Source organism: Trachymyrmex cornetzi, unplaced genomic scaffold (genome assembly GCF_001594075.2).
Source record: "Trachymyrmex cornetzi isolate Tcor2-1 unplaced genomic scaffold, Tcor1.1 scaffold99, whole genome shotgun sequence".
NCBI classification, from domain to species: domain Eukaryota; kingdom Metazoa; phylum Arthropoda; class Insecta; order Hymenoptera; family Formicidae; genus Trachymyrmex; species Trachymyrmex cornetzi.
The window spans coordinates 3089304-3101672 of NW_017300343.1; the positions used below are offsets into that span (position 1 = coordinate 3089304).

Genomic DNA, 12369 nt, shown 5'->3' on the forward strand with positions numbered 1-12369 from the left:
ACGGTTTATTCATCGGCGCTTTCTTTCTCGATTGCCTCTCTTCCCTTTAATTATACCGTTACGCGTGATCGCCCCCTCCCTCTCCCATCCTCCCTCCTTAATTGGCTTCTTCCATTCCGGAAAGTAATGCCGATCGCTCCCGCGGGCCGATTTCACCACGACTGGCCTGTTATCCGTCGACGAATCTCTGCGAAAAATCCTGAATCGGCGTCACGTTCCCAAACAACGTGCTCTCACACGTGTCAAGAACGTAATCGATAATCCGTTACGTCATCGCGTCGTCTCAATGACGTTGACAATGCGACCTCTTCCGTTTAACTAGGTCTATTTTTTACTCCTGTACTAGAATTCTCTTTCTCAAATATCCACAAACATATATCTATCTCATTTTATTACAGGGTTGCCACAGAAAATGAATTTAAAAATTCCCTGATTTTTCCAGGTTTTCCGGATGAAAATAGAAAATTTTCCATGAGTAATATAAAATATGTAAATTTTAACATTTAGACTCACGGATCGTAGGAAAGCTAGTCTATATTATTAAAAACAACGCAAAAAAAGCTTAGTAGTATAGTACAATTTTGGATGCAAATTCAAGCCACAGCAAAAAATTAATTAGTTTTGGAAAAAAAGAATGCAGTTACGACGAAAAAGAGGGAACAAATAAAAATACCGAATTAAATATAATTTTAATTATTTTATAAAAATCGTTTAAAGTGCACAAATTTTGAATGTATTTGACTGTAAACGTTATATATAATTTAAAAAATTATAACAATTATTTAGAATAGGAGCAATTTCAGAGAATTGTGAGCAAATTTTGAAAATCCAGAATTTTTTACATTTCCCCCTGACTTTTCCCGGTTTCTATGACCAATTTCAATTTCCCTGACTTTTCCCGATTTTTCCGGTTTTCCAGGTCTGTGGCAACCCTGTTTTAAGTTCCAAAAGTGTAAACTAGTTTAGCCACGGAAAATAGACTTACTGTACTATCTTTGTACGGAAAAAAATCCGACACGAATCCGACAAGGTATACATGTTAAGTGTATTCCTGCGCGCACCAACGCGGTAAGTAATAGTCATCGATTAATCTATCCCTCTTAACGCTCTACCTCCCCCCGCCATCCTCCCACCAATCAAAGCAACACGCGCGATCGATCACCTTAATTGCGGCAGATTCTGTTCTCTTTTCTCGACCACTGCTCAACGGGGTAACATTAATTGAAGGCCTTTACGCCACGAAACGTTGCCACAGAGAAAAATGTTAGACTCGACCTATGATCGTTATCGGATCCCTTTTTTCTTCTCGCAGGAAGTCGTTCCTATCGATTGTCTCTCTATTATTGTGCCTTTTATCAGCCAAATGTTGTTAATTAAACACGCGAGACGGGAAGGATAACTGATAAAGAACTAGCGCGTTTTTTCTTCTCGCAGGAAGTCGTTCCTATCGATTGTCTCTCTATTATTGTGCCGGGTACCTTTTATCAGCCAAATGTTGTTAATTAAACACGCGAGACGGGAAGGATAACTGATAAAGAACTCGTTCTGGATGAATATTAACTTTCAATGTTCATTAGATTTACTAATAACTACTAATAAGTACAAAATGGAACTATGGATATTCATATCGCCAGCCGAATATAACAACTGACACTTAGAGAAAGATGCATGTGTATTTTTTCCCTTATTACAGACATATTATTTCATTCTTCTCAACGTTCTCACTGTTGTGGAACCGTTCACGATTGCACGAAGCCTCGGATTTCGTCCCAAATTCTTCTTTTTATTAGAAATCTTACAGTTGTAGGAAATACCTTAATGCTAACGATGAACAGTTTGGGTTTAACCTCGACAAAGTGGAGAGCGCATTTACCGATGACTTATTGTGAACGAGATAATTTAATTACATAGAAAAATGTACAATTGATTCACGTAGTGTATCATTAGTTATCCTAAATTACACGATTCTCCGCACCTCGAAGAATCGTTTCAAATAAAAGATTTGCCCTATCGTTACGCATACCAATACCATAGCTTCGAAGAACGCCCACACCACGACACGGAAATTTGTACTCTCATTGATCGCCCTGTGATTGCGATCGCGGACCTAAAATCGCAAATAAAAAAATACTCGTAAACGTTTAAATCAGATCGGCAAAGTAACCATCGATAAAGAAATGTATGGGTTTTGCTTCTCCGTTAATATATACCTGCATGTACTCTTGTTCGTTTTTCACACCCCACAAGCTGGTGCTCAAATCTTTGATCATATCATCTAACTTTCCATGATTGCTATCTCCATCCTGATTCTCTGCACCGGCATTATCCTCAGATTGTTTCCGATTTTCGTCAATGTCCATATTGAACATTACGACCTTCGGTGTCATTGTGCTCTTCTGATTACTGAAGCAGTAAGTGTAAACGCCTGAAGTATGCGCAGCAAACGTGTATTTCCCACTACTCTCCTGTTCGCCTTGGTAGATTATTCTACCATCAGGGCCGACTATCTTAACATCTATATCTAAGAATCCACCCTCTGCTATTTCAAATGTAAGACCTACAAACACACAAAATAAACGATATTAGACAACATGTGAATATGCAATTGTAAATAATCAAGAAGGCCTTATTGATTAAACAGACATGTTTATCAGAATTATATAAAACCTGCCCTTTTTAGCTGAACTTTTTAGGTCTGTTTTCTGTGGCTGAACGAGTGTACACTTTTGGAACTTGAAGTGAGATAGATATGTTTAACATTTGTTGAAAGTGAGAAAGAGAGTGCTAGTGCAGTCTAGTGCAGGAACAGAAAACAGACCAATTGTACCACTCATCTCTTTCCTCTTTTTTTTTCCCTCAATGTGGAAAAAAAATTTAACCGACAAAAAGAAACAATTCAGCTGAAAAGAACAGACATCTAATCGTTTAGCTTTGCTTTGATATAGCAAAGTAACATGCAAAAAAATATTTTGCTGATCCAACTAGAATTATAGCTGTTTTTTGTATCTGATAGAAAATTATGTATCATATGCATAGAATTTATAGCACAAATCTATCTTTGTCATCTGTATAATTAGATGCAATACATATCCAATATCGCAGTATTTGCTAGAAATTTATTTATTTTAGCTATTGTTTATTCTTAGATAATTTTTGCTGTAACCGCAAGATCACTTTTTTGAGTGAAAATAAAGTAAAATCAAAGAAGTAAAATATACTCAAATATATATCATATGCAAAATTTGTACAATTCGTATAAATTTTCGTAAAATACAAAGTTTTTATATAAGAACTAAATTTTCATAAAATTAAATCTATTAAATTTTCATAAAATACAAAGTTTTTATACAAGACTTTGTCTGTAAACAATATAAGTAAAAAACAGTAGAGAAATCAGTAAAGTAGCAAATATTAAAAAAAGTAAGAAAATCAGTAAACTAGTAATTATTATACAACAATCAATAAAACAAAATTGATGAGATAAATCTAAATTACACTAATGAACATCGTCGACGAAGACACTCGCTTAAAACGTAACAAAAGGATTGAAGCGCAGTAGAAAACTAACCCATCTTGGTGCCGAATTCGACTTTATCGAAGAAGCATTCCTCGGCATGGGCGTCAACCGTGATGAAGTAACAACGTACATTGACGATGGATAAGACGAGGAACAAGCACGAGCTAAGCCACCTCATTTTCTTCGCTTGAATTTTACTATATAATCATAAGAATGACATATGTTTTCTACTCCACCCGCACGTACCGATCGCTCGCCACTCACAGCAACAGCGGCATGTTGCTACCACAGCGCCACGTATGCAATCTATTCATTGCATGTCGCCACGTATCATGCGGAAATTAAAGTTTCTTCAATAAGATGTCATACATATAATGTATGTATAGGGCCGTTTCACCTAGAAGGATCTCTAGTTTTACACATGCCAGTTTTTCGGGTTACCTTCCCTAACGTTCGCAACGTTCATTCATTTTATACTTATTTAACATTTGATGACAATCTGTAAGGAGCTTCGCACAATAATGGCTGTTCTACAATGTGCTTTTTGTTTCCTGTTTCTTGCTGTTTGTCTCTCGCCTTCTTGATCAAAAAGGCAAGGGACAACAGCAGGAAACAGGAAACAAAAAGCACATTGTAGAACAGTCATAGAAGGAATAGGAAACAGAGAATAAGGGGCTCCGCACAATAAAAGGAACAGGGAACAGAGAATAAGAATTTCAACCTATCAGAAATTGTGTATTCCACAATACATGATTTCTGATAGGTTGAAATTCTTAAGCCACAGACACAATGCGAAGGAATAGCGACAGCGATAGAAATAACACGATTTCAACCTATCAGAAACTGTATAATCCAGTGTATCTAATTTCTGATAGGTTGAAATCATATTTCTATCGCTATCGCTATTCCTTCGCATTGTGTTTGGGGCTTTATTCTCTGTTCTCTGTTCCCAGTTCTTTTTATTGTGCGGAGTCCCTAAGTCCGGATCTACAATAGATTTTTAAGCCTTAAGCCATAAGGAATAAACGAATCACAATCAATTATTCTCCGCATTTGACTGAAGTTGATCAATTTCATAAGACTTAATGCTGGATTCACCCTGCATCCGATTTGCGTCGTACAACGCTCTGCAACCAATCAGAAAATAGGATTCCGATGATACGAAGCAAAATCCATCAGCGATTGACTCGTTATGCCCTCGATTTTATGTATACCGGAGAAGCTGTATTCTAATAACAAATTTATTACAACAAGACTTATATAATATTTATATAATTTCTAAGGGCTAGCGATTAACTTTAAATATCATTCAAACTTAAGCCCGGATCCTCGTACGGGCAACAGCGCTTTGACACCGAACGCTGATTGGTGAAAAACGGCTGATGGGGGTAAATTTTACCCCCATAACCGACTTTTCACCAATCAGTGTTCTGTGTCAATGCGCTGTTGTTCGTATGAGGATCCGGGCTAAGTGATTAAAATATTCTGGAACTTCCTCAAAATTTTCTGTCTGCTCCAGATATCGATATCGTTATAAATCTTTCGAAAAGAGGAGCATTTCAATTAGTTAATTGTTATTTGTTAATTTTAATGCTATTTTTAATTATTATTTTAGAATCGCTAAACAGGAAAATGATTCTTAGACCAAAACAAATGATGCTAAAAATTAAAAAATGACGGATCTTCAATATGGCAAACGTAAAAAAAAGATATTTTATATCTTTAAATTATGATGAAAGTATTGCAAGGTAATTATCTCGAATCACCAATTTGGACGAAATTACAACCCACAAATTGATGCAGTAACTCTTAATGTATATTCGCCTTGATTTATTCTGGTCCATGAAATCCATGGCTGAATCACTGAACTGAAATGTATGGTATAAATTAGCGAAGGATGAAGAAAGTTATGTTATAAACATCAAGGCGTGAGTGCGCTAAGTCTGCTGTTTTGGATGGTTTTCGACAACAAGAATTTATAAATAGCAATCATGCGCGCTATCAGAGGCCTCTGTGATTGTTAGATAAAGAATAGAAGATACGTGCGGGTGTGAATGTGTAATCTGATTAATAATGATAGGCCGAAATTTATCAGTGTTCCTTTCGTGGAGAAAACCCACCTTGCATCGCTCAGTTAAAAGTCTGCATTCCTCCTGTCGCCAATGTTTGCGCAGCAATCTCTTATTGTGAGTATTCGTGTAGTGGGATGTGGATTAATTTGTGGCACCTGTTTCTAACCTAAATATTTTCTTCTTCAAGAACCGTACCAGTAAAACTCGCTTACACTTCATACGAGTCGGTGAAGGAACATGAGCAAGATGTGAAAGAACCTATTATTATAATGCACGGTCTCTTTGGCTCAAAAAACAATTGGAACTCGTTGTCGAAAGCGATCCATCAAAAGACTAAGCGCAAGGTTATTATTAGTGCTTTCTGATAATCTATGAGATTAAACTTAAATTACAATAAATTTTTTAATATCTCTTAACATAGATTATACATTTTGTTTCTTAGATTGTTATTAGTATGAAAATAATTTTGTGTTGCGCTTAAGAAAATAAATGCATAGGTCATAGCAGTGGATGCTAGAAATCATGGTGATTCTCCACATTCATCAAACATGTCGTACAAGGACATGGCAGGGGATATGGTTCAACTTTTGAAAGACCTAGGCTTTGAGAGAGCCGTCCTAGTTGGTCACAGCATGGGTGGTTCGGCTGTTATGTATACCGCATTGAATTTTCCACAACACGTTAAGAAATTGGTGGTCGTTGATATGTCTCCTGTGAGAGCTAGCCCTAATCTTATGCAGATGGAAAGAATCTTCGAAGCTATGCGATTGGTGATGGTGGATGGAAGTCTTACCCTGTCAAAGGCACGCAAAACTGTGGATCAACAATTATCCAAATCTATTAAATCTAATTCAATGCGTCAGGTAACATTTCTTCTGGTCTTATTTTACTTTCAGCATAATGCCTGTTTCTATCAATGTAAATTAGCTTTAATCTTGATTCAACTTATGCTCTTCTCTTTTTTAATTTTCCTTTTTAAATCTTCTTTTAATTTTCACTAAAAAGATAGAGTTGAACTAAGATTAAAATTAAACCACTAGTAGACATGAGCATAAGAGTCATATTTGTATTATGTTTGTGTAGTTCATACTGACGAATTTGGTGGAAGCAGACGCGGGAAAATACAAATGGCGAGTTAATTTGCCGGTGCTGGAGCAGGCATTCTCGACTCAGATAGCTGTATTTCCTAATATAGGCTCAAAGATTTATGATGGCCCTACGATGTTCATAGGCGGTGCTAATAGTGATTATATTCAAGCGAAAGATCACGATGCAATCAAGAAACTATTTACCATGGCAGAATTTCATTATATTGATGGAGCAAGTCACTGGGTTCACGCAGATAAGCCTAGCGAATTCGTCAATCTTTTAACAACTTTTATAAATTACTCGACCTTGTGATACTTGTGAATATGTAGAAAAAAAGTCAAACATCCTTTGTAAATATATACGTGTATTTTGGATGAACTCCACAATATTACAGAACAATGTGAAAAGTATTTAAACAATAATAGTCGTGTAAGAGTGGAAAGAAACTGTAAGTTATGTGATTACGACAGAAAAGCCGTTGAGCGTCGAAAAAATGCAATTCCTAATTCAGTTTGCCCTCCATCACACATGTTACTGTGGAAACTGTGAATAGGCTTTAGAGATTAGAAAGCTTGTGGAACTAGATGTAATTCCACTCAGAGGCCACGTGTGTCAACGTGCTACATGTACTTAAGTAACGATACTCGCCGCTTGCGAATGCATCGCGTAAGGACAGATGCCATTAAAACAGTCTATAAAATTAAGTATCACTTTGATTCATTAATAATTTATAAATAAATTACTGTTTTTTTATACTAAAGAAAAATAGGAACTATTCAATTTATCAACAAATCAAGTATAGCTTCAGATTAAAGCATTTCCGTTGTAACAGTAATCGCGTGTTCAAGGATCATTTGCTGATCTGCAAATTTTTAAGCTCGTTTTGTGCCGAAACACGAAATGCCAAACGCTAGCCAAATGTGCAAACCGATCATCATCATCATCATCATCGCTGTAACATGTAACCGTGATATATTTTTGTAATCCTATATATATATATCACTTGCAATAATACTAATCAACAAACTGCACATTACAATACATCGTGCGTTGTATGCCCACCGTTGTAAGCGTAGTCGGCCTTATTGTGCATCACAAGCTGATTGTCGACGAAATAAAAAGAATCGGATCGCGTCTCGAATGGATTCGCGATCATTTCGGAAACTGAAAAGACATGCACGTTGTTTAGAATTATGATTTTTCGCCAAATAAAATTTCAGGTATATGCCGAGTTTGTTGAAATTCCTTTTAGCGACTCACCTAGATCCGCAGGCAACGTTGGAAACTCATAGATGTGTTCGCATGTGTTTTTGCTGTTTGGTATGCAAAATCCAAACTGAAAATCGAAGGTTTTCAGCAACCTATCTCGGAAAAAGTGCCGTTCTATCATCCGAAAGTTATTGATCGGCTTAGGCCCTACTAAAAATTCGATTGTTGCTCCGACTGTCTTTAACTTCAGAAATTGTGGCGTAAATTGATATCGCACAAAGCGTCCCGTGTTTGCATCTTCAGATCCGAGTTCTTCGCAATCTGGTTCCGGTTCTTGATGAACATCGCATTCTGGTAAAAAATTAAAAATACTATAGATGTGTGCAATTGATATTTAAAACTCGATTTATATTTAAATCTACAACTAATACTTTGTTTTTCCATAATCATATGCATTAAACTTTTTATTACACAATTTTGCATTGTACAACATTTAAATAATGTGATATCACAATATGTTTAATATTAACATATATCATTTTCATTTATAACAATACAAGAGCATTACTGTACATTTATTCAAAGCTTTAGTTTCTTCTCTATTTATTACATTGGCATCTTAAAATGTTAAAATTAGTTATAGAAAAGATATAGCATCTAAAATATATTACTCACCACTAGCGGGAGGCTTTGTTATTTCAAACAGTACAGCACCAGTTTCTAGATCCCTAATTTGGAATCTCGTGAAGTCTATGTCGTAAATATTGGCCTCAGGAGAGCAGAGATATTCTGTAAACATATTGTTATTTATGCATGAAAGTGATCTGACAAGCAATACCTAAATGTTAACCCTTAGTACATACAATTGGGTCATTCGTGTCCTGTACATTTTCAAAAAATTAGAAGCATCAACTAATCAGTAATTATCAAGTAATTAGTTTAGAAACAACTCTTATAAATACTTTTTAAAGAATATATGTAAGAATCATTTAATAATTCTTGTATATTTGTTAGAGTGATGAAAATTAATCCAGAACACGAAGACCAATTGTGTGTAGTAAAACACTGGAAAATCATTATTGTGTTAAGAATTAAAAGAGTAGACACAGGCTGCTTCTTAAAAAAAAACAGTCGACACACGTTATTCTATCCTTCCCAACAATCTATTTCAATTCATTTGTGTCGACTGTCTCCTAAACAGAAAGCAGCTATACTGAGACAATGGTAAATTGTGGTAATTCGATCCACTGAAGTGGATCATAAATCCATTAGAGGACAAGAAGAAGAGACGGTGGTATTTAAATTCCAAGTGGAAACATACTGTCCGTGATAGTGGGCAATCGGAGCACCATTTCCGGAGTCACCGGTCCACCCTCGACACCACCGTCAGTGCCGTTTTCTGCGTTGTAAGGCGCGATCGTTCGCGACTCGCTCGACTTGTTCTCGCTGTCCACGCTCATAATTTATTCACGAGACTAAACGTATTTGTATATGGAGACGCTAACGTTTGGCATTCGGTCGAACGGGAGGGATTGGCCGGAATGAAGTTCACGACGGCAGCGTTGATCGACATCAATCTCGTATACTTTATCGCACGTTCACCGTTTCGTCGTCGGCTTGTTCGTCGCGTTGCCACGGCCACGCGTCATCCTGGAGTCCTTAGAAGTCATTACTGATTACGTTTACGACTGATTATGGCCTTCTCAGACAGGGATCAATTGTGAATACATGATCAGCGTGATCGCCGTGATGCGATCAGCAAACAACACCGCCATATTGTTGGTCTGATTTTTTGTACATGCGCACTGGAAATACTGGAATTTCATATTATTATGACTATTGACTATCAATTTTTAGCTACTGTCAATTGTCGTATAATCAACGATAAACTGGAAGACATGTTTACGGCATGAGTTAAGCTGGTTCTATATTAGTCACAAGCTTGTTGCGATAGTCGTAATCTAAAACATCAATTTTTTAATGTTGCATCATTAATTGTTGCTGTATGATTATTTTATCGTACGCCCACGTGGCGTACGTATACCACGATGAGATATTTCATTGGTTCGTTTTCGTTAAGTGACTACAAATGACAGAATGGGATCAGATGGGACCGTGCCTCCATATGGCGTTGTCCACAGTCCTCGTGTATTTATAATGATTGTTAATTCGGAATCTTGGACGTATAAATAGGATATTGAAAGTTGCTTGTAGGAACGGCCTAGTCTATCTTTGTCTTGTAATTGTCTAGCCGCGTGATGATCTCACATGTACGAATTAAATTGTCAATGAGGGAATTTATTTCTGTTTTATTTATGAATTGTTGGATTTTATAGTTGTGTACGAAGTAATTAGGTAGACAGCGTGAATACGGTACAACGTGTGGAATTCGGCACGAAAAATTTGCGAAATTATGGAAAGAGGTACCCATGACAGGAGGTTCAATCAGACCCTGATATGACATCCTTGTTTATGAGATTCTTGAGGAACTCGAGATCTTCCTCGATATGCATTGATAATATGCAGATTTCTCCAATTGTAGGGTATGGTCAACGCGATGCTGCAAACGCTTTGAAGTGTTTTTGAATTGGTCAATTTGTAAAATTTTTTCTTTTAATTGGTCCATCAAATGCTTCAAAGTATTTGTAGCGAGATTTTGACCACAGCCGTAAAGGCAGACGATGTAGTTTTATGTTTTATCAATTCTTTCGCTACAACACATTTTCTGTCGCCGTTTTTGCTATCTAGGCTACATTTCATCTTTATTGTTTATCAAATGTTAAACAAGGACAAATGATGCTCGCGAGCCTTGAAAACATTAAATGGACCAGGCAGCTAATCTGATGTTATCGTAAAAAAATCGAGTATAAAGATGTTATACATATTTTCTATAGAAATTTTATACATATCTATATTATTCATATATTATTCAAATTTTATACATACAGTGAGTGCAAAAAGTATTCGTACAAAGAAAATAATATTTTTTAAAAAAACTTTATTTTTAAAAAGTAAATATTATCCAGCGAAAAATGAGTCATATCGAACTGATGTCGAATCGATATCGATACGATGATTTCAACATCAATTTGACGTTTAATTGACGATCATTTCTTGTTGGGTAATTAATAATTTATTCATAAAGAATAAAATAGACTATATATGTTTCTTAAAATTATATATATCAAAAAGATGTGTATTAATGATAGAAAATATATCATCTGAAAAATAAGCGAAAATTAAAAATTGTATTTGGATGTTTTCAAAAAGTATTCATACAGTCGAGCAATTTAGCTTCTAAAATCAAGAATACATGCGAAGTTCGTTTGTTTATGTTAGAACAGAATGTATTCATTGTATGCTAATTAATGTTTATTTTTTTACAAATAAGACTTTTTATAAAAAAATTTCCCTATACGAATACTTTTTGCTCTTACTGTATATGTTTACAAATTTTGCACATATATTATTCATATTTATTGTTTAAATTTTATACATGTACATATTTTTTAATTTATTCATATTTTATATACATAGTTTATACATATTTTCTGGTCCGTATCCGTTTAGTTTTAAAACTTCGACGCATCGTTGCGAATGACAGATCGTTTGTCAATGTATTTCTCTGTAATCGTATGCCGTGATTATATACATATACATATAGAAGCGTATGAAAATTCCAGGTATTTCTGAGTTACGTTGGACATGTGTCGTACGAATTTGGAACAGATTGTTTTTCATTTAGATATATGCTATATAGTATTTACAATATTGCGGAAAGCAAGATTGTGATAAAATGATAAAAATTGTTATCAAAATCACGACTCAGATAAAACTGTTATCTGAATGTTGAGGAGAAAGTTTATATATATATAACGCAGTGTTTATACACATATAACGGTATATCATACTATATATATAATACATATATTATAATTTATAATATCATACTATGATATTATTTATACAGGGTGTCCCGATCTTTTTTGCCAATCACTTTTGTATAGATACAGCGGACTAAACTGAGTCGAAAGTCCTCTACCATTTTGCAATTTTCGCAATAGTTAACAAGATATTAATTATTAAAAATTGCAAAATATTGGTCTTGAATAATTTTTTATTCAAATACTATCAATGTTACTTGCAGAAAAACTGCAAGAGACAAAAATTATTTATTTTCTTCTCATAAAGTACTGAGAATTTTTTCAGAATTCTTTATCAACTTTTTAGTACTGTATTTTCTTATTTTTACCAACATGAGAAAATACGGAGGGTATTAAAAAATTCTGAAAAAATTCTCAGAATTTTATGAAAAATAAATAAATAATTTTTATCTCTTGCAGTTTTTCTGTAAAGTTCATAGTATTTGAGTAAAAAATTATTCAAGACCAAATATTTTGCAATTTTTAGTAATCAATATCTTGTTAACTATTGCGAAAATTACAAAATGGTAGAGGACTTTTCGACTCAGTTTAGTCCGCT

General features: G+C 35.0%; 3 protein-coding genes across 4 annotated transcripts; 1 reads left to right on the plus strand and 2 right to left on the minus strand.

Moving 5' to 3' along the window:
• Positions 1 to 1541: 1541 nt before the first annotated feature.
• On the minus strand, positions 1542 to 3980 carry LOC108770155 (transmembrane emp24 domain-containing protein). The gene is made up of 3 exons (XM_018521531.1): positions 3569 to 3980; positions 2211 to 2557; positions 1542 to 2107 (listed from the first exon to the last, which is right to left on the minus strand). Exons 1-3 carry the CDS (start codon positions 3693 to 3695, stop codon positions 1958 to 1960), a joined length of 624 nt encoding a protein of 207 aa, XP_018377033.1. The 5' UTR covers positions 3696 to 3980; the 3' UTR covers positions 1542 to 1957.
• A 1233-nt stretch (positions 3981 to 5213) lies between these two features.
• LOC108770152 (protein ABHD11) lies at positions 5214 to 7010 on the plus strand. The gene is made up of 5 exons (XM_018521528.1): positions 5214 to 5445; positions 5542 to 5703; positions 5777 to 5933; positions 6087 to 6452; positions 6673 to 7010. The coding sequence occupies exons 2-5, from the start codon at positions 5591 to 5593 to the stop codon at positions 6988 to 6990; spliced, it is 954 nt and encodes a 317-aa protein (XP_018377030.1). The 5' UTR covers positions 5214 to 5445; positions 5542 to 5590; the 3' UTR covers positions 6991 to 7010.
• A 682-nt stretch (positions 7011 to 7692) lies between these two features.
• unc-119 (unc-119 lipid binding chaperone) lies at positions 7693 to 9835 on the minus strand. 2 transcript variants are annotated; one of them, XM_018521529.1, is made up of 4 exons: positions 9209 to 9835; positions 8563 to 8676; positions 7939 to 8241; positions 7693 to 7842 (listed from the first exon to the last, which is right to left on the minus strand). In XM_018521529.1, the coding sequence occupies exons 1-4, from the start codon at positions 9345 to 9347 to the stop codon at positions 7712 to 7714; spliced, it is 687 nt and encodes a 228-aa protein (XP_018377031.1). In that variant the 5' UTR covers positions 9348 to 9835; the 3' UTR covers positions 7693 to 7711. The 2 variants fall into 2 exon arrangements, with proteins under 2 accessions (XP_018377031.1, XP_018377032.1); XM_018521530.1 differs by having other exon boundaries at positions 7939 to 8238; positions 9209 to 9826.
• Between the last annotated feature and the right edge of the window lie 2534 nt (positions 9836 to 12369).